The sequence below is a fragment of the Branchiostoma lanceolatum genome, chromosome 10 (genome assembly GCF_035083965.1).
Source record: "Branchiostoma lanceolatum isolate klBraLanc5 chromosome 10, klBraLanc5.hap2, whole genome shotgun sequence".
NCBI classification, from domain to species: domain Eukaryota; kingdom Metazoa; phylum Chordata; class Leptocardii; order Amphioxiformes; family Branchiostomatidae; genus Branchiostoma; species Branchiostoma lanceolatum.
This window is the reverse complement of record NC_089731.1, coordinates 18,131,950-18,152,035: the sequence shown is the minus strand read 5'-3', so window position 1 is coordinate 18,152,035 and position 20,086 is coordinate 18,131,950. Positions and strand designations below refer to the sequence as shown.

Sequence of the window (20,086 nt, the reverse complement as noted above, 5' to 3'; positions counted from 1 at the left end):
TTCATACACATTTTAAAAGTGTATTATCCATTTATTCTTCTGTCTGCATACATGTAATGTTTGGTAAGATTGCAGTTTTGAAGTTGCATCTTATATTGGTTTATATAATATGTATCTAGAGCTAAGATATTACAGTGTTCTACTGGGTTATGTATGGGGATTAGGGTGTGAATAGAATTGTTTGTTGCCTTAGGTGATATTCAAAACAAGTATTGATGATTCAAGTGCCTTGATATGATATGATATGATATGATATGATATGAAAGGTCAAGAAGTGTGATATTTGATGGAACATGTAAATAGATAGCAGATAGATATGTTTGTACCCCTTTTCGTTTAGTTTTGTTTATTAGAAATAGACTGGTGAATTGGCCGGACAAACATCCCTGTTAATTGATCATTTGGTGAAAGTATGTTAAATACTGTCCATGTTATTTGAGTGAGATGTACAAAATGTAGACTAGGCTTCGGTGTTACTGTATACTGTCATGGGACATAAAGGTTATGAAAGTGTAAGATTATAAGTAAAATGTTAGAGATATGTATTTGTATTTCTTTGAAAGTTGATCTATGGCGATGGGAATAAATTACATGTATGAAAAAGTTATCGTTGACATGCCATTTTCATGTTTTTACTGTTACGGCACCAATTGACAGTCAAATAGAAAATACTATTGCATTTGCTTAACGCCTTCTTGTTTTATGAAATAAGATAGAATTGAAATTTGAATGTGGTAGCCATTCAGAAAGTGCATACTTTACGGGGAAAGTCCATTCCACCAATTCTATGTGAAATAGCATCTATGACCTTATTTCTTTGTTATTTAATGCATAGGATACAGCACATTATTGTTATGGATGACATACACGAGCGCATTGATTTCCGTCTGATTTTGGGGGGCAAAAAGATGAAATATAATTCCCCTCCGGAGGGTCAACATGATAAAAAAAATACTGAAAATTGTGGTTGCTAGTTATGATAATTGTCATTGGTTTCATTTCGATGATGTCTTACATCCGATCTGACATGTCGTCCTCAATTCAGTCACAAGTTGAAGCGACCAATTCATTACATGTGACGTTAATGTAATAAAGATATTGAGCGACCTGAGAGAACATGGGAAAATGCATGCAGTTGTGAAAGATTGATATATTAGTCAAATGAATGTCACTTTAGAATAGATTATCATTGATGAAACTTTGGGCGAGTTCTCCGCTAAATATAATGTTTCCATATGAATTTAGCTATTGTTTGTTGTTTGTTTGAACTTTTGTTTAATCATGAGAAACTTAAATCAGGATATACAGGCCACTTTTCACTGAGGTCATGAGGAAAGAGGTAAGGGTCAGATACAATATAACAGAAATACACAGCCCTAACTCTAAAATTCAATCTCTTTATCAGAATGTTCAAACTTTACATTCAAACGATAGGGCTCTTGGTGGGTATTTGAGGAAATGAAACCACTTTACTTTCTCATTCATGATTACGAAGTGATAGCTGACCAAAGTTACGCCCCCCACCCCATACTTAAAGGCATCCAGACCATTTTATGAGGCCTGAAACTTCAATAAAAAACTTCGATTTCTAGTCATTCCTACACATAGTAAGTTTCAACTAGAGTTCCACGAACACATTATCTTCGCCAAATAATCAAGGCTTATTATGGATAGTAATTAATATTTACATGCCTTGATATCACCCCCTGCAAACTGAATCATACACCATGCCGCTTGGAAGTTATGAGGGGGAACAGCCTAGATAGGGTTAAGAATCAGTCGGTGGTACAGGACTAGTATATGTGTCTAGTGTGCTGATATATGAGTCTGTATGTTGATATTATATGGGCCACAAAGGTTTGATATTGCAGTGTCGTATTTGAAAGTGATGATGAAATAGTACAGTAAATACATATCAATAAAATAAATCTATATCTATATCATACACATTTTGGAAGACGTCGACATAGTAAATGTGACTTTTCCGTACCTAGCAGTGGTGCAGTTTTGGAGCAGTGTACTCTCCAAGCAGAGGAGTGGTTTTTGACGTGTTTTTAGGTTGCGGATAGCTTAAGTGATGCCTTTTGTTACCCATATGAAGTAACGTTAAGTCGCCTTTATATCCATAGTGAATTCTTTGTCAGAGGTTTTTGAAAACGGGTAACACCGCCAGAATTACAAACTTAAGACACTTAAGTATTTGCAGCACTGTCTAAAAGGCTTTGATAACGATGATGATGATGAATGGTTTTATTAAGAAAACTTACACAAACTGACAGTGGCAGTCAAATTCATGACCGAATTGTAGTCAGATTTACAAAAGTATCACCATTAGCCGACTAAGTAAAATCTGGTGACATATCTAAAATCATAGAAATATTGAGGAATTAAACTGATACTCACGACTAAAATATTGCAGCTTGAGTAGCTTTCGGGTGGCATCCACCACTCCTTCATCAGCTCTGAGTTGGGTTGTCACGTGACAAACGTTAGATAAAGCAGTACATTTAAAAACCGGAATGCAAGACGACAACAAGGGTCCAACAGTGCGACATTCAGACAGAGCGTATGTGTGCCTTGTGGTAGTACATGTACATGTACATGTGAAATATTTCTAGCTCTTTTTACAACGATAATACACACACATATATACATATACATATAATGTCATACAATGTCCATCACGTCTTACAGTTCATTCAATATCTTAGTCATCGCTGGGATGGCACTGGTTATGTATCGTTTAGTCCCAGTGGGCTGTTGGTAGCGAGCAGAGTTTCTGAGTTGCCTGCCATGCTGCTGACCACGGGTAAGGGGTAGCCACTTGGAGAAGCGAGCCGACCTTTCTGCTTTCACAGCAAAGTCAATACAAAGTTGTTGTCTGCGAGATGACAGGCGCTGAAGATCCAGATGCTGGAGAGCTTCGCTGTACGTCGTGAACTGACGTCCCATTATCATCCTGCAGGCTCTTCTCTGTACCCGCTCTAGGGAAGCCGACTGTCTCTGAGTTAGAGCTGAACCCCAGCATGTGACGGCGTACTCGAGTAAAGGTGTTATGTAGCCACAGTATATAGTGATCAGGTCTGCAACCGGTGCTCCTGAACGGCGCAACCTGCTTATGATGACCAGCCTTTTACTACTCTTGGACACCATGGTTTCCACTTGGTCATCCCATTTCCATGCATTCGAAGACGACGCAGTCAAAAACCTAACCATAATGCCTAACGTCCCATATTGGAACGTTTTGTCTACATGTTGACGTGCCCTGGCCTAGGCCTGACTACGAGATTGGCCCCTTTACCATGATGCATTTGCTACATTCATCCGCTACTAAAAAAAGTACAAAGCTGTTGATATTATTAGGGGAAAATTGTAGCGTTTGTTGTGATTTAGTAAATCAATGTGAATTAGGTATCAAAACATTATAACACAGACCGTGTATTGAGCACGTCTAAGGGCGAAGAAACTTCACACGATGCGCTACACAAGAGTTAGTCCCGACCGCAACCTGGTTGCCACAACTGTGCTCATCCGCTGGAAATCATACAGGAATGACCAGAAGATAAAAAGTAGATCAATACCATTTCATGTTATCCCAACGATCGACTAGATGACGGAATTTTTGTCAAAAGATATGATTATAAGCCAGAGGATGGCTTGAATATTCAAAGTAGCTTGAGATGATGCGTTTAAAACATGATTTTTCATGTTCAACGCACGATTTTAAAGTTCATTCCTCCCAGGCGTTCGATCCGCCATGTTTGCTCCGGTTGCCATGGACACGGTGTTCTATTTACACAGATGACAACTAGCCAGCTCTAGTAGCAGGTGGGGATTTTTCTCTCTCAGTTTTTAGACTTTAAAAATTCAGCAAATTGATAATGAAAATCACAAATCATAGTCAAAAGTTACTCGTACGTTTTCTTGACACAAAGAGGGGACAGCAGGGTGACAAAAAGTGGAAGTTTTGGGTCTGAAATGCACCGAAAAAATCTGAAATCATTTTTGCCGCTGAATGAATAGAACAAGGTCAAGGTCACCAAGGTTATTACTACTTACATAAGGACACGTCGGGCAGGATATTTTACGCCAAAGACGGCCTAAAATGTAACCCAGCATTTTGTTTCGCAATGATCTAAGATTTATTAATGTATTGTCTGTGCTTGAAATATATTTACATTTGTTTTTGATGACATTTGTAGGCATTTGTACTCATCTACATTTGAGAAGTTGAATGATGGCGACTACAAAGTCAGATCAACAGTCTACGGACAACGCTAGCGTCGAGAAGACATCGATGTTTCGGAGAATGGTCCAGAAATTGAAGAAAGGATCAACAGAAGACGACTTGGAAGTTGGGGCTAACATCAAGGTAAGTTTTTTTAAACGTCGCTGTACTGCGTTGTTGTTTATGCCATTTGAAGTGATGCCACTTGAATAACATTCAACATCAAGCTATCTTTAGTTCAATTTTTATTGTCACAAGGCCACCTTATGTAGATTCTACGGATGCTTCACTAAACGTAGGTTACTATTTCAATGCCCCAAAGTGTGTATCAAGGACATATTAACATTTGATAAGAGTATTTCTATTAAGAAAATGTAGAATAGATACAAAATCATGACAAACTATAGACCCTTCAATCATCACTTGATATTTGCAGTCCACTTAAAGAAATTATTTATTGAACGATTTGAATGCAACTTGTAACATTTCGCCATTGGACCAAAAGTGCAACAATCAAAATAATTATTTTCAGAAAACATCATTTGCAGAAGTTACATAAGGTGGCCAAATTAGACTTGAGAATTCTTATGTTTCATTATGATCATGGTTTATTACACCAATATGTAGTTTGTTGGTTCTTTAATTTCAGAAAAAAGTGAAACATAAAATCTGTCTGAGGGATTTCAGAAGGACTATAGTATTCTTAAGGAGATTTTCCTCCAAGCACTGTTTACTCCAAAATGTCTTAGAATTAATTGGTGTGATGTTTTTTTCATTTGTTTTGCTATGTTTTGTTTATTTGTTGTGTTGTTCTTATGGTAGCAATTGTTTCCTTCTCCTATTCAGCCAACCGAGAGAGTCAGCACAGAGCCCTCGTTAAGAGAGTAAGAACTCAGTTTTAGTCAGCTTTAGCCTATTTAGCACTGCAGTCAGAAGTAGTCAGAGTTTACAACTATGAAAAAACTAGGAAACAATAAATCCAGTCTTCATTGTTGTATTGTATGTTTTTCTATGTCACATATTAGAACACAGCAACTTTTTTGGGGGGGGAGCAAAATGGAGGGGGTGCTCATAGCTGTTACTGTTGCTAGACAATCTAGTGCCACAGTACAACATTATTGTGACAATTCACCAACTTGAAGGATTAGTATTTCGAATAGACATAGACATTTGGAAATTGAAAAACAAAGTCAAGTGCAAAAGTCCTTTTTTATGATGCCATAAAAGATGTGTCAGGCTTTTTTACTATTCAATTATGATACGGTTTCCTAATTGTTATCATCAACGTTCTTTACAGGGCAAAAGAGTGCACTGGGGCTCTCCCAGAAGACCTGCAAAACCTCCAGAAGTAAGTACTGTAAAAAAAGTACATTTATTTTCACAGGTATCTTATTTAATGGTAGGAGTATTAAATAGGTTTAGTTGGTGGTCAACGTTTGTGGTCAAAACAATAATGTAGCATATAAAGACAGTTTTGCAGTGTCATGATTTTACTGTAGAGGGGCAGTGCAAAAACTGCAAAAATGGAATCAAGGTGAACATTTCAAAATGGACTGTAACTGAGTAGTAGCGCTATTTCATTTTTCAATTTCATTCTAATGTTATTAGTTTAAAATAATGAATGAAGAATGATGAAAAATTGACTCCACAGGTCCAACTTCAGAAACAATTGATGCAACTGCTGTCACAATACTGTTGGTCGTTGTATTCTCTTTGTTTATAGTCTTTGCTGGAAACGACATCAACAATTGTTTATCATGATTGTGGTATATCACTGTTAGTAATACTTACATCCCAACAATAGAGCAGGGAAGACTTCTATGTTCAGAAGAATGGTCATCAAACTGAAAAAGGAGTCCGCAGAAGATGACTTGGATGATGCGTCCAAGGTAAGTTCTAATGTTACTTAGGGAGTTTATTTATGTGTCAATACTGTAAATTTATCACTTTTGCAGTGGTTTTATTTCAATGAAAGATGGAGAGGGAGGTTATGGCAGTGTTTTAATCTAGTATGCTTACTATTACAATAATTACTATAGGGAGACATATTCACTGTGTCATGAATAATTGTGAAAAGTCACTGTAAAAAAAAACATAGATTTAATAAAACCACCGGAAAGGTTTCAAGATTTACAGTAAAAATGGCAAGTACTTAACCTCCCCTGTGCCAAGTTCTTGTTATAGCATTTGAAGTGAAGAACATCATTTTAACAGATTTCTTTGTTATGTTTAAGGCCACTTTATGTAAGTTCTGTGGATGCTTCATGGGGTGGTTTGATATTGTACAAAATGTGTATGAAATATCTAATGTAAGGAACAAGTATGAAATTCTTAGGATAAAACTGTACACTGTGAATCAATGCACACAAAACTATTTTGAATTTGACTTGTAGGTAGGTAGGTAGATTTGAATTGCTTTCAGAAGTTCCTTTTGTTTTGCTTGTGACTTCTGTTTGTCTTTTTTTGGTTTATTGTATGTTCCTTTTCTTACTTTCTTACTCAGCCAAGTCAGAGAGGCCGCAGTGAGCCCTCGTTGAAAGAGTAAGAACTCAGAAGTTTTAGTCAGCTTTAGCTATCATATAGCCACTGTAGTCAGAAGTAGTCAGAGTTTAGAGCTATAGAAAAAATGTGTGTGTGTGTGTGTGGGGGGATTCAGTATTCATTGTTACATGTTTAAAACGTATACTTGTATGCATACCCTGTCTTTTAGGGGGGGGGAGAAAAATCACAAGGGTTCTTTGAGTTGTTACTATTGAAGACTATAACTAAACTTGTTACTATAACTAAGACTGTACTTAGACAGTTTCACTCAGCAGTATTTGAAATCATTTCTTCATCATTGCAGAAATATATCAAAAAGATTTGACATTGAAGTACAATAACTATTATTGTAAACTATGTTGTTTACCATGGCAGAGATACCCTGCTTTTTTTTATGTAATATAACAGTACCAATTTATTTATCTTTTTTATTTTCTCTTTCTTTCAGGGTGATAGGGTACAGTGATTCTCTTTTGGACGAACTACAAGACCTACAGAGGTGAGAATTGAAGTACACACACGTAGACAAAAAAATACTGGAAAAATATAACAAAGATTCACTAGTTGATTCAGCTGCATATATATGTAGAAACACTTAATAAAAGACAGTGAAACAACTGTCACAAATTTTGTTGGCCATTTTCTTTATCATTTGTCATTGAGAGGTATGGCTAAAATGTTTCTACTTTGTCATTTCAGCTTGTTTCGGACGAAACAACACTACACCTCCATTTTTGTCAGGTAACATTAGAAGTTGTGCTTGGAATTCTCTTTTTTTAATATGTTAACTTTATAGGTGAAACGTAAAGGAAGGTTGGGTTTGATGAGTACATGAAAGGTGGAAAGAAAGTCTAGAGCAGAATTCAATGCAATCAAATCTATGGAACTCTATAATGTTACAGATATGCACTTTTCTTTCTTGATGCAAGTTCAACAAGTTAGCTACATAATCCACAGCAAGCAATTTATACAGATTAAGGATATTTTCTGGCAAATGTAAAAATTTTCACACCATTTCTATAGGTGTTGTTATATCAATCAACTTAACAACATTTTAAGAATATTTTTTAGCTTAACCCTATCCAGACTGGGGGGGGGGGGCTAAAAGTGCCCGCGGCAACTTTGACATCGTATTACTGCCAAACGATGTATGCTACGACTACCAAACTGGGTGACTTTTCCTAAAATTTTGTTGGGAACAATTTTATACTAATGGTTAAAGTTTATCATTTTTCATGTTGCCATGGCAACGGGTTTCTGACAGGCATTTTATGCAAAAATCATTAATTTTTTGAAAACAATGATATTTCTTGGGTTTTCTTGCACAACTACACCAGGTTTCCTACATGTATAACATTATATGTAATTAGATGTAACTTTCCTGATTTAATATTCATAATTTATGCTAATTTGATGACGTAATCAGTCAAAATCCAAGATGGCGGACTATATCACTATTTCAGGTATCAGCAGGCTTTTTTGCCTTTAAAATCGTCAATACCTGACATTTTCTTTATCAGAAACATTTAGATTAACGTTTCTAGTCCATTTTCAGTGTCCTTTGGGGTCATAAGTGGAAAAAAAAGGATTTTTAAAAATTTCAAAATGGCCGATCCAAGATGGCAGATCCCAAGGGATCGGTAATAACACATGACGTCACTCTATGGCGTCATTTTGACGTCAACGTACTTACCATTGACGTTGTATGCCTTGCATACCTTAAAATGAATAATACAAACCGTTTTGTTTAATACCTTTAGATATTACGGGAATTCCCTATTTAGCCAATAAAATCACATCGATGACGTCATAATTACGTCATATTACGTCATAACGTCACCAAAATTACAGGAATTATAAAACTTGACGTGAATATCACTCCCTGCAAATTTGGTGATGATACATCATACCGTTCGGAAATTATGAGGGGGGGGCCGAATCAGCCCCCCCCCCAGTCCCAGATATACCAAAAAAGCCCAGTCTGGATAGGGTTAAAGCTGCAACATCAGAACAATGAAAACAATCAAGATAATGAAACAAATGTGCTGACAAGTGGTATTAGATGTCAATTACATCAAGATCCTTTGCATCAAGAATACGAATGCAAATTCAAGAGCACAATTCTATAATTAAAGGAAATTCATGTGATGAAGAGAAAATACTACAGTTCTTTACTCTTTTTTTGCTTTTAACAGGAGGCTACAAGAACAAACTGATGACAACCACAAACAAGAGAACGAGATTCTGAGGTAAGAACAGCCATTTTCTACTGACATCTGCCCTGTCCTTGGTGCTGAAAAGATATCTACTTGAATTTGATATCCATTTCTAAAGAATAAACTTGTATTTTATACAGTAAATCCTAGATAAACCTTTAGTTAAACCTTTTATATAATTTTCATCATGTAAACTAAGAAATAGATGCATGATATTTACTCTAGATTTTGGTATTCATTGTGTTTAAGTTTTGCTGCAAAACCATTACACCAGCAAACGTTCATTTGTATTTGGAATCCATAATTTCTACTAATTGTTTAGACAACAAACTCAAAGATACCACAAACTCTTGATTTTCATTGTTCCATGAAATTTATTAGTGCCATGAACTTAAATGAAGTTATAGTATGACATAAAATACCACTTTTTGAAAAGTTTTAATTTGCTTCCTATCTTTGAATGGGGAGCCATATTGCTACTGTAATTGTTGATCTTTTTTACGGTAACTAGACTTTTGCCACTAGTTAATGGCTAGAATTTCAACAAAGCAAATGTTTGATAACTAACATTTGAGACAATAATTTTCTTCCCACCATTAAAACTAAATGCTGTGAACTACTCCCTTTCCTCCCTGGTACTAAAATACCAACTGCAATATTGAATGGGTTTACAGTATCTCTTTTCACAGTTGTAGACATGCTTGTTGTCATTATATTCCTTAATATTGTTTTATGGATTCTTTCTAGTGACTTCGCCGGACGGCTAGAAGTCACCAATACGTAAGTTACAAATTATCATTTTGAGATCATATCAGCTGATCATGAACTAGAGCTATCACCATTTCGAAACATATACAGTCAAACCTGGCTGGCCACCTAGCAAAGACATTACCACCTCCATTCATAAGTCACATTGAAACAGTTCCATAAGATTTTGCATTGGTAAGACCCTCTGGTCTGGAGCAACTACCTCCAGTCACCAACCATTTTCCTCTGTCCCTTGTTGAGACCATGTTTGACTGTATTTGCTTTTAGTAAATCTAGAATTACAAGCATGTAAGGCTGTTAAAGGCTTGTAAAAAATTTGAATGGCTTCATTATACAATACGAGTAAGCTCTTAAACCACACAAATTTTGGAACTGAAATGAAAATTGGCAATAGCAGAGAAATTCTTAAGAAACATTGAAACTTGATAGAAAGTGTTTCAAATCAGTTGCTTGAAGATGCTTAATGATTCTTTGATGTCTTTCCTTAGAATGATCCGGAAGCTGGAAGAAAACACACAGCACAGGTGAGTTTGGTTCAAGGAATCACTCACTCACTCACTCACTCACTCACTCACTCACTCACTCACACACTCACTCACACTCACTCACCCACATACTCGCTCACTCACCCAGTCAGTCTGTCACTCTCTTGCACCCACCCACTCACTCACACTCACACACATACAGACTCACACACACACACACACACACACACACACACACACACACACACACACACACACACACACACACACACACACACACACACACACACACACTCACTCACACACCCACCCACTCACCTACTCTCCACTGACACTACACAGTTTATTGTGTCTGGTTCCCTAACTTGGGAATGTTAGACCAGCTGTATTTAAATCAAGCATTTTGACAAGCTTAAGATATATATTATGATATTTTGATATCAAAATAACATAACTACTAGCTGTAGGGAGAGCACACTGTTGCAACCCAAAAGAGAGACTCAATCTAATACATTTGTACTATAACGTATTTAATAATTCTCTCCATTCTGTGTAACACAACAGGATCTCCCAGAAAGATGAGTTCATTCAGGAGCTTCAGGCTCATGTGGATGTCCTGGAGTCAGAAAAGGAAGGGTGAGTTATCTTTGTTTCAAAACTTATCATGATTTATAGGATATGGTCAGAAGCTGATCTTTATCAACTTAAAGGTCCAGGTCTTCTAGTAAGATTATCAGTGTCACAGTACATGTGCATGTACATGCACATATTTGCTGCCACTATTTTCATCTTTAAAAAAAGCAACACATGAAACTCTCTCTATTTTTACCCAGGGAGAGAACAGAAGCAGCCACAAAGGTTAGAGAACTGGAGAAGAGACTTGTGGATCAGGCCGCAAACACACGGCAGCGGTGAGTTGGGTTCAGAAATTAAACTCGCTTACTCTCGCTCATTCACTCTCACTCACTCACTCACTCACTCACTCACTCACTCACTCACTCACTCACTCACTCACTCACTCACTCACTCACTCACTCTCATCCATTCACACTTCCTCATTCACTTACTCTCTCACACACACACACTCACTCACACAATCACTCACCCTCTCACACAATCACTCATTCATTCATTCACACACACTTGCTCACTCATTCACTCACTCACACACTCACTCACAATCACTCACTCATCACTCACACCTACCTTATTGTTACAGTACCTAATGTTCTCAGACTTGGGAGTGTCAGATGAATTGTAATTAAACCCTCCTTTAACAAGGTTAGGGGTAAGATACCGATATCTAATGATAATAGAATATCATTATTCCCAATCCTGTATTAGAATAAGTATTTAGCTATAAGGAGGACCCACTGTTGAAATCCACAAAAAGAGACTTCCTGAATTTTGTATTTTTATGATTGATCTGATTTTGTCCATTCTGTTCACCATAACAGAGTTTCCCTAAAAGATGAGGAGATCGAGCAGCTGAAGTATCGTGTGGAGGTTCTTGAATCAGAAAAGAAAGAGTGAGTTATCTGCATTCCAAACCTAGCTGTAATAAAACTCTCATTTTGGTATGAAAAGGAATAGCTAAAATTTGGAATCTGTGCCCCTCCCCCTTTGATTCTACCCAATGGCATGTAATTGATAGGTGTCTTAAAATATGTGCCCAATTGAAACAATGGCTATTGAAACAGCATTTAAACTGCTTGAATAACAACTTTGTAGTCAATTTTCTCCATCTAAATGGTGGTCTATATGACTACTATGTGTTATTTTCATCGTTTACAGATTTGGTGAGGCCAGACTGCATGTGGGCACTCAAACCCTGGAGCAAGGGAATGATGCCCTGATTGACCCACGGCCCATACTACAGGACATACAGAAGGTATGTGTAATGTGGCATCTGCAAATTTTGATTTCTGCATTGTTATGTAAAAGTCGTAAGAACAGAGCATGTTATAACGCAGTGAACCAAATAAATGTAAATTCATATACCATTTTTCTATCTGCCATTTGAGACAAGGTACACTTGCAGTCATATGATATCATATTGTTGGATTTTGGCCACTGTTCAATGTTTATACTACATGTGATGCCAATCACAATAAATGGGAAAGCTAGAGAATTTGCTTACTAAAAGGTCTTCCCTAAGTTTCATTTTAACTCTTTTTTTACCTTCATACTTGTCTCAATCAGTTTACCAATGCTTTGCATCAGTACCATGTGCTGTATGTTGTTTCCAATAAAATGTTTAATACTTCACCATATTGTATAAGATAGACTAACACATAATATTGTATTAGATAGATTGGTTAGCCTAAAACTTTGTGCCTTGTACAATTGTTGTACAATAAAGTTATTATTATTATATTATTTAATATTCCAATCCAAGGAATACTCAAATATTATACATCCTTTTTTTTAGATGAGAAAAGAGAACGAGCAGAAAGCTGCACGTCAGCAGGAACTGATCAGAAAGATGCGAGAACAGGTAAGGATCGGAAACTGATTTTGTTTGGCCCAATCATTCCGTTTCGTCCATTTGTAACCTTGTCCTGCTGGCGTTCTTGACCTAATTTGTTTCATTAATCGGGTAATTTTGCCTTGACTTTTTTTGCACTGCTGTGGCATAGTTACTTCTGCATTTGGTGCGTTTCACTGCGGTGTGATGCGTTCAGCTAAAAAATACCCCAAACCGGTGCATATATGGGGCCGACATACAGGCTCTGTAATGTGTAACACATATATATATATATATCTGTATGTATGTATGTATGTATGTATGTATGTATATATGTATATATATGTATATATGTATAGATATATATATAAATCATTTATTCCGTTGGTAGATGGAGGCTAGCAAGGGGTTGATCAAGACGCTCAAACAGGTGAGTTTTGCAGATTCTGAAATGTTTTGATGAATACAAATATTGTGGTTGCCATTTTGATTTTGCAAATATGATATAACAAGATATCATTTTGATCCGTGCTATCGAAAAACAAAAGAATAAAAAAGGCAGTCTTGCGTTTTAATATAATACTTAATATACTATATCTATTTTAGGTTCTGCACTGAAATAAATTCACATTAGATACAAATACTATGCTTACCAAGATGCACTGTTCTATTCAATTAATATCCTTTTTACCCTGGCATCATTACAGGATCTTACTGAGCAGACTGGGGCACATGACCATGTAAGTCACAAGTTTATGCGCCCTACAGTACAAACTACAGGTTTTGCTTTTATGCTACTGCTATTTTAAGAGTACTTTTGAAAACAACCGATGCTAGTATTTTGAAGCAATTCTTCTAATTCAGTCTCAATTACAGTAACAAAACAATAACAACAAATAAATGTTTATAGAGAACTCAAGTATGTTGTCGCTATGTTCCGTAAGTGTTAGGTAAACATTATTTCCATCGCTGATGAAAAGAGTCAGGTGGACACTTGAAAAGTCTGATAATTTCATACTATAATCCGGGGGTATGGATTAAATTACAATTCTATTATTAATCAATAAAAGATCATTCACTCATATTCACATTTGCATTTTACTAAGTATTCCTGTCCATGGTGCTGATTGTTATACTGTAATCACTTCTTTAGGGTAAAGTGAAGAAAGACATGACAGGGACGTCAGCTAAGAAGGAAGCCGTGGTGTTTGAGATGCCCATGCTGCTTCTCAACGGCCTACCCCTGGCTCTGCCCGATGACGAGCAGCACAAGCCAACAGATAAGAAGGAAGCCGTGGCGTTTGAGGTACCCACGCTGCTTCTCAACGGCCTACCCCTGGCTCTGCCCGATGACGAGCAGCACAAGCCAACAGATAAGAAGGAAGCCGTGGCGTTTGAGGTGCCCACGCTGCTTCTCAACGGCCTACCCCTGGCTCTGCCCGATGACGAGCAGCACAAGCCAACAGATAAGAAGGAAGCCGTGGTGTTTGAGGTACCCACGCTGCTTCTCAACGGCCTACCCCTGGCTCTGCCATATGACGAGCAGCACAAGCCAACAGATAAGAAGGAAGCCGTGGCGTTTGAGGTGCCGACGCTGCTTCTCAACGGCCTACCCCTGGCTCTGCCCGATGACGAGCAGCACAAGCCAACAGATAAGAAGGAAGCCGTGGCGTTTGAGGTGCCGACGCTGCTTCTCAACGGCCTACCCCTGGCTCTGCCCGATGACGAGCAGCACAAGCCAACAGATAAGAAGGAAGCCGTGGTGTTTGAGGTACCCACGCTGCTTCTCAACGGCCTACCCCTGGCCCTGCCCGATGACGAGCAGCACAAGCCAACAGATAAGAAGGAAGCCGTGGTGTTTGAGGTGCCGACGCTGCTTCTCAACGGCCTACCCCTGGCTCTGCCCGATGACGAGCAGCACAAGCCAACAGATAAGAAGGAAGCCGTGGTGTTTGAGGTGCCGACGCTGCTTCTCAACGGCCTACCCCTGGCTCTGCCCGATGACGAGCAGCACAAGCCAACAGATAAGAAGGAAGCCGTGGCGTTTGAGGTGCCGACGCTGCTTCTCAACGGCCTACCCCTGGCTCTGCCAGATGACGAGCAGCACAAGCCAACAGATAAGAAGGAAGCCGTGGTGTTTGAGGTACCCACGCTGCTTCTCAACGGCCTACCCCTGGCTCTGCCCGATGACGAGCAGCACAAGCCAACAGATAAGAAGGAAGCCGTGGCGTTTGAGGTGCCGACGCTGCTTCTCAACGGCCTACCCCTGGCTCTGCCCGATGACGAGCAGCACAAGCCAACAGATAAGAAGGAAGCCGTGGTGTTTGAGGTGCCGACGCTGCTTCTCAACGGCCTACCCCTGGCTCTGCCCGATGACGAGCAGCACAAGCCGGCAGATAAGAAGGAACATGCGGCGTTTGAGGTGCCGACGCTGCTTCACAACGGCGTACCTCTGCCAGATGACATACAGCATGTACAGACAGAGAAGGAACCTGTGACTGCTGCAATGCCAGAGACTGAAAAGCCCGATGGATACCCTCCAACAAATGGTGCAAATGAGGGTGAAACGTTCGGGAAGGAACCTGCCACCCCACGGGGCTTCTTGAATTGCAGCTTGCCGTCAGGTGATGCAAACATAACAGAGCCATCGGGAAATCCTGAGCTAGGGCTGCCGTGCCTTCCAGAGTCCCTCGCGGAGCAGAGCGTCACCCGGAGTCTTGTAGAGCACAGAGTCCATCCGCAGTCTTCTATGGTCCACTCCTGTTCGCTTGTTGAGCTGGACGAGGCTATACCTGACTCCGTCTTGCAACAGTACCTTCTCTCCAAACATATAGCAGCCTATGCTCAGCAGACACGTTTTATGTATGCAAAGGATTGTGGACTAAAAAATGTTCCACCTGAGAATCCTTACCCTGCACGAAAGTCAGCGTCGACCCCAGCACAGGCCTGTTCTAGAGATTACGCGCTAAATCACAGTGAAACTTCAGCTGGTGTAGTGCCTGAGCTCCTCCCTAATGACCTCACGGTTGAAGATGACCTTCAGCACAAGCAGGCAGAGAAGAAGGAAACTTCAGCTGGTGTGATGCCTGAGCTCCTCTCCAATGACCTCCAACTGGAAGATGACAGACAGCATGCACAGACAGAGAAGGAACCTGCGACTACTGCGATGCAAGAGACCGACAAGCCAGTGAAGCATAACGAGGATATTCCACAATGCATCCCCGATGGATACCCTCCAACAAATGGCGCAAATGAGGGTGAAACATTTGGGAAAGAACCTGCCACCCCACAGGGCTTCTTGAATCGCAGCCTACCGTCAGGTGATGCAGACAAAACAGAGCCATCGGGAAATCCTGAGCTAGAGCTGCCGTGCCCTCCAGAGTCCCTCGCTGAGCAGAGCGGCACCCAGAGTCTTGTAGAGCACAGAGTCCATCCGCAGTCTTCTATGGTCGACTTCTTCCCGATTGGTGCGCTGGACGAGGCTATACCTTACTCGCTCGTGCAACAGTACCTCCTCTCTCGACGTCTAGCAGCCTATGCTCACCAGGCACGTTTGATGGTGTTACCTGACTCCGTCATGAAACAGTACCTTCTCTCTCAACGCATAGCAGCCTATGCTCAACAGGTACGCTTAATGCATGCAATTAATCGTGGACAAACAAATGCTCCACCCGACAATCCTGACTCTGCTCGAAAGTCAGCGTCGTCCCCAGCACAGGCTTGTTCGGGAGATTCCAAGCTGAACCACAGTGAATTGTCGCAGAGGCCCTCCGTTAGGTTAAGGGCGTCTTCGGACTCGCTGCCAACTCCCGAAGTCGGTGGTGGAGACATAAAACCACAGTTCTGGTCTGCACCAGGGGTTGTAAGAAATGATGGACCCCGAGGACTGGAAATTGTACTTGAGGGTTCATCTACACCAGAACATGCCCACACCGCGCAGCAGAAGGTATTGCATAGATGTCAGCTCACTGACTCGTTTGGCACGTCGTCAACCAACAACACGGCCACTGCGTCCTGCCACGGAAAGAACCCCACGCTTCCTGGCACTGAGGGAGAGAACACTGTTCGAAACGACCCCGCGTCTTTCCCACTGGCACTGCTGAAGTCCAGAATTCAGAGGGGCCACAGGCTGACCACTACGTTATTCTGATAGGAGCTGTATCAGAAAATATTTGCTGAAGACTTGACGAGATTTTATGCCACAATGCATGTTCAACAAGGCATTGAAATTACACGTGACTACGGTGTCAACACTGGCGTGTCCACTCAGTATAAGTCATAATATGCTACCATTTGTCTACATTTAATTTCCATGTGTACATAAATATCAGGACACTGTGCTTCACTTCAGAGACGACCTGTTTATGTGTGAAATTGTACATACTTTTGAAAGTGTACATGTATAAATCAAAGTGATACAACATTTCTTATATTTACAAAACACATTTTATCATGCTTTACATCCATGCATACGTGAGTGTAAAAACAGACATTTTAACCCGAGATGTATTTTGTGATGCAATTCAGAACTATATAGACACTGACTGTTATTGTGGCTTGTACACATATGAAATGTAATATATGTCTTCTGAAGCGCCAAGAGGACTGTGTTGTATTTCTTGGACTGTGGTGTGACTTGTTTTATATGTAATAGATCAAATATTATATATTATTATTACCAAGATGCCGCAGCTACATAATCCAACCACATTAATTTACTTGCATACTTAGTGCATTTACAAAGTGAAAACTTTGTACCTGAAAATTATTTGTAGGTTATAGTTGCTTACATAACCTAGATAGTGCCTACGTTAGAAAATACAAACGCGCAGAATAAGTCACATTTCCCCCGGTACGGAATGGTATGGCGTTTGTCCGCTTAACCAACAGACCCGACTATTGCGGCATTTTTTTTTTTTTTGGATTGGAATTTTCAATGGCACTTTTCCAACGTTAAATATGGAGCTCATTTCTACCAATAGAGTCGAACAAAGTCAATAGCCAAACAACAAAACATGTGTAAAGGAAAATATTTCATCCCAACATCTGCTTGGAGATGATATCCTTTTTTTCTACGACAACTGTTCATCCGCTATTTATATGATAAATATCTGAACACTAGACCCTGAAATGATATGAGAAGGACATACTGTACCTGTAAACTATAGATTATTAGTATCCTACTGAAAATTGTATATGGTTTTTGTCCTACGTTGCCTGAAATTACATGTCTATATAAGAAAATACGTCAAACATGATTTGATAAAAAACGTCAAAACTTGTTTGGTCTACAATTCTAGACTGCTGCAAACATGTGCAGCCTTTTAAGCAAGCCTAGCCTGTCTGTACAACTAACGTATAGTTTGAAGGCTATTGTCTGTGATATCATTCTGTGGTCTCTGTGATATCATTCTGACTTCTCTGTCATTTTACTCATAACAGCGGGTGAATTTGAGTTTTAGTTAAAAAGGCCGAGTTAATTTAGGGAAAGTGGATGCAGTTTACATACTCCCTTGACCCACTAATTATGGACTAAACTTGAAATATGTATGACTAGAGTTCCACGACCTCATACCTTCGCCGACTGATGTTAGCCTTTTCGAGTGAATGCTTATCACTCAGTATGTAAAGAAGGTCCTCGATTGCATGAATTTCAAGTGATACTTTTCTCTACACAAAACACAGCATTAAAGTAAAATCTTAGAAAAGAGGGCCATTGTAGCATTTCCTCATATATTATGTAAATGAGGCCATCATGATTTATGTCTGATAACGTCCACATTTGATTATCTCCCAAACGCCACAAGAATGAAATCCCATCATTTACCATTCTGGAATTATAGTATTTTGTCATAAATTATGCAAATTAGGTATTCGTTTGCAAAATTATTATTTTTTTTAATTTATTGGTTCGGCATGTTGCCAGGGTTACCCAACTAGCCAGAGGCTATTACTAAGGGCGAACCCATGTGCGGCTGACTGTAGGTTTTTGGACCATCGCACACCGGGGCATGCCCCTACTCTTTTTCGAAAGGTGTGGTGGGTTCTTTTACGTGCGCGGGGTGTGGCTCTCCCCAAACACGGGACCTCCATTTAACGTCCTATCCGAGGGACGTCCCTAGACAAAGCTAGGTACTCATTTACACCAGAGTGAAGTGAGGGATTTTGTGTTAAGTGCCTTTCCCAAGGGCACAACGTCGGGTGCATGTCCAGACATGTCTGGGGGAGAGCCGGAATCGAACTCGGGCCACGTTGTTTGGCAGCCCTATGCTCTCACCATTACGCCACACCGACGCCACACAATTTGCATAATTGATACCTATCAATATTCCTCAGTTACATGTCACGTGTTTGACTACAATGGCATGCAAGGGTTTTTGTATACTTTTTCACATCACAGATCCTGATTTGCATGATTCTTATACGATCATGTAAATCATCACTTAAACTATGTACATCCCTACAAATCATGACGATCTGTCATCACCTTCTTGAGTTACTAGTATTCTCTTTCAAAGTTTAAAACAAACCCATACCTATACCTACACGAGTTCTCCCAAGAGTTATAAAAATAATCACTCTAAGAATATTTTTGCTTAATTGGTATCATAACTTTTATCTTTACCACAGAAAATGAGGCAATTTGTTGGCAATGTATTTGCTTCAATTATGCCCTTATTTTCATAGTCGACATATCAATCAGTTTTTATCAAACCTATACCTTTCAACAGGGAGAGCGTTAGATCGTAAGGTTGCTGTGCAAATGCCCGTGTGACCTCCCTGACCCCAAAACAGAGCCCTGCACCAGGCAAGTAAAGTATCACATGTGTCCTCCAGAAACGTCTCACAGGGAGCCTGCTCCGGTAAACTAGGTCACCTGTCAGTGCAATTTAACCTGAATATATAGGCTTAAAAACAGCAAATTGAAAGGGAATTGTAGACATTTCCTTATAAATTATGTTAATGAGGCCTTGTCATGCATAATTTTTGTCTGATATTGTTCACCTTTACTTAGCTTCCTAATGATACAAGAATGCATATGAAATTCCAATCATTTACTATTGTGGTATTTTCAATTAGTATTTTCTCATTAATTATGCAAAATAGGTAGCCATTAGCATTATTGGTATCTATCGATACCTCTCTCTTTTTCAGCTATATATGTCACATGTTTGAGAGTCCTATTTTGAAAGGCAGCAGATTTATAAACTTTCCTTGCTAATTATGCAAATTAGCTCCTGATTTGCATAATGAATATTCAATTATGTAAATCATTAATCGAGCTATCTACAAACCATAAATCAAGACGATCCGTTGACCATAAGTCTAGTTATTCATGTCCAAAGGTCAAAACAAATAAATTAAAAACACCCACTGCAGC

At 39.4% G+C, this 20,086-nt stretch overlaps 1 protein-coding gene across 2 annotated transcripts; it reads left to right on the top strand.

Annotated features, from left to right (window-relative positions):
- The first annotated feature begins 3,656 nt into the window (after window positions 1-3,656).
- On the top strand, window positions 3,657-17,305 carry LOC136443640 (uncharacterized). 2 transcript variants are annotated; one of them, XM_066440956.1, is made up of 18 exons: window positions 3,657-3,828; window positions 4,203-4,372; window positions 5,075-5,112; window positions 5,526-5,576; window positions 6,033-6,117; window positions 7,218-7,268; window positions 7,469-7,510; window positions 8,965-9,018; window positions 9,733-9,765; window positions 10,242-10,277; window positions 10,803-10,874; window positions 11,072-11,149; window positions 11,696-11,767; window positions 12,033-12,129; window positions 12,670-12,735; window positions 13,097-13,135; window positions 13,413-13,445; window positions 13,859-17,305. In XM_066440956.1, exons 5-18 carry the CDS (start codon window positions 6,095-6,097, stop codon window positions 16,853-16,855), a joined length of 3,693 nt encoding a protein of 1,230 aa, XP_066297053.1. In that variant the 5' UTR covers window positions 3,657-3,828; window positions 4,203-4,372; window positions 5,075-5,112; window positions 5,526-5,576; window positions 6,033-6,094; the 3' UTR covers window positions 16,856-17,305. The 2 variants fall into 2 exon arrangements, with proteins under 2 accessions (XP_066297053.1, XP_066297052.1); XM_066440955.1 differs by lacking the exon at window positions 5,075-5,112.
- Window positions 17,306-20,086: the final 2,781 nt, after the last annotated feature.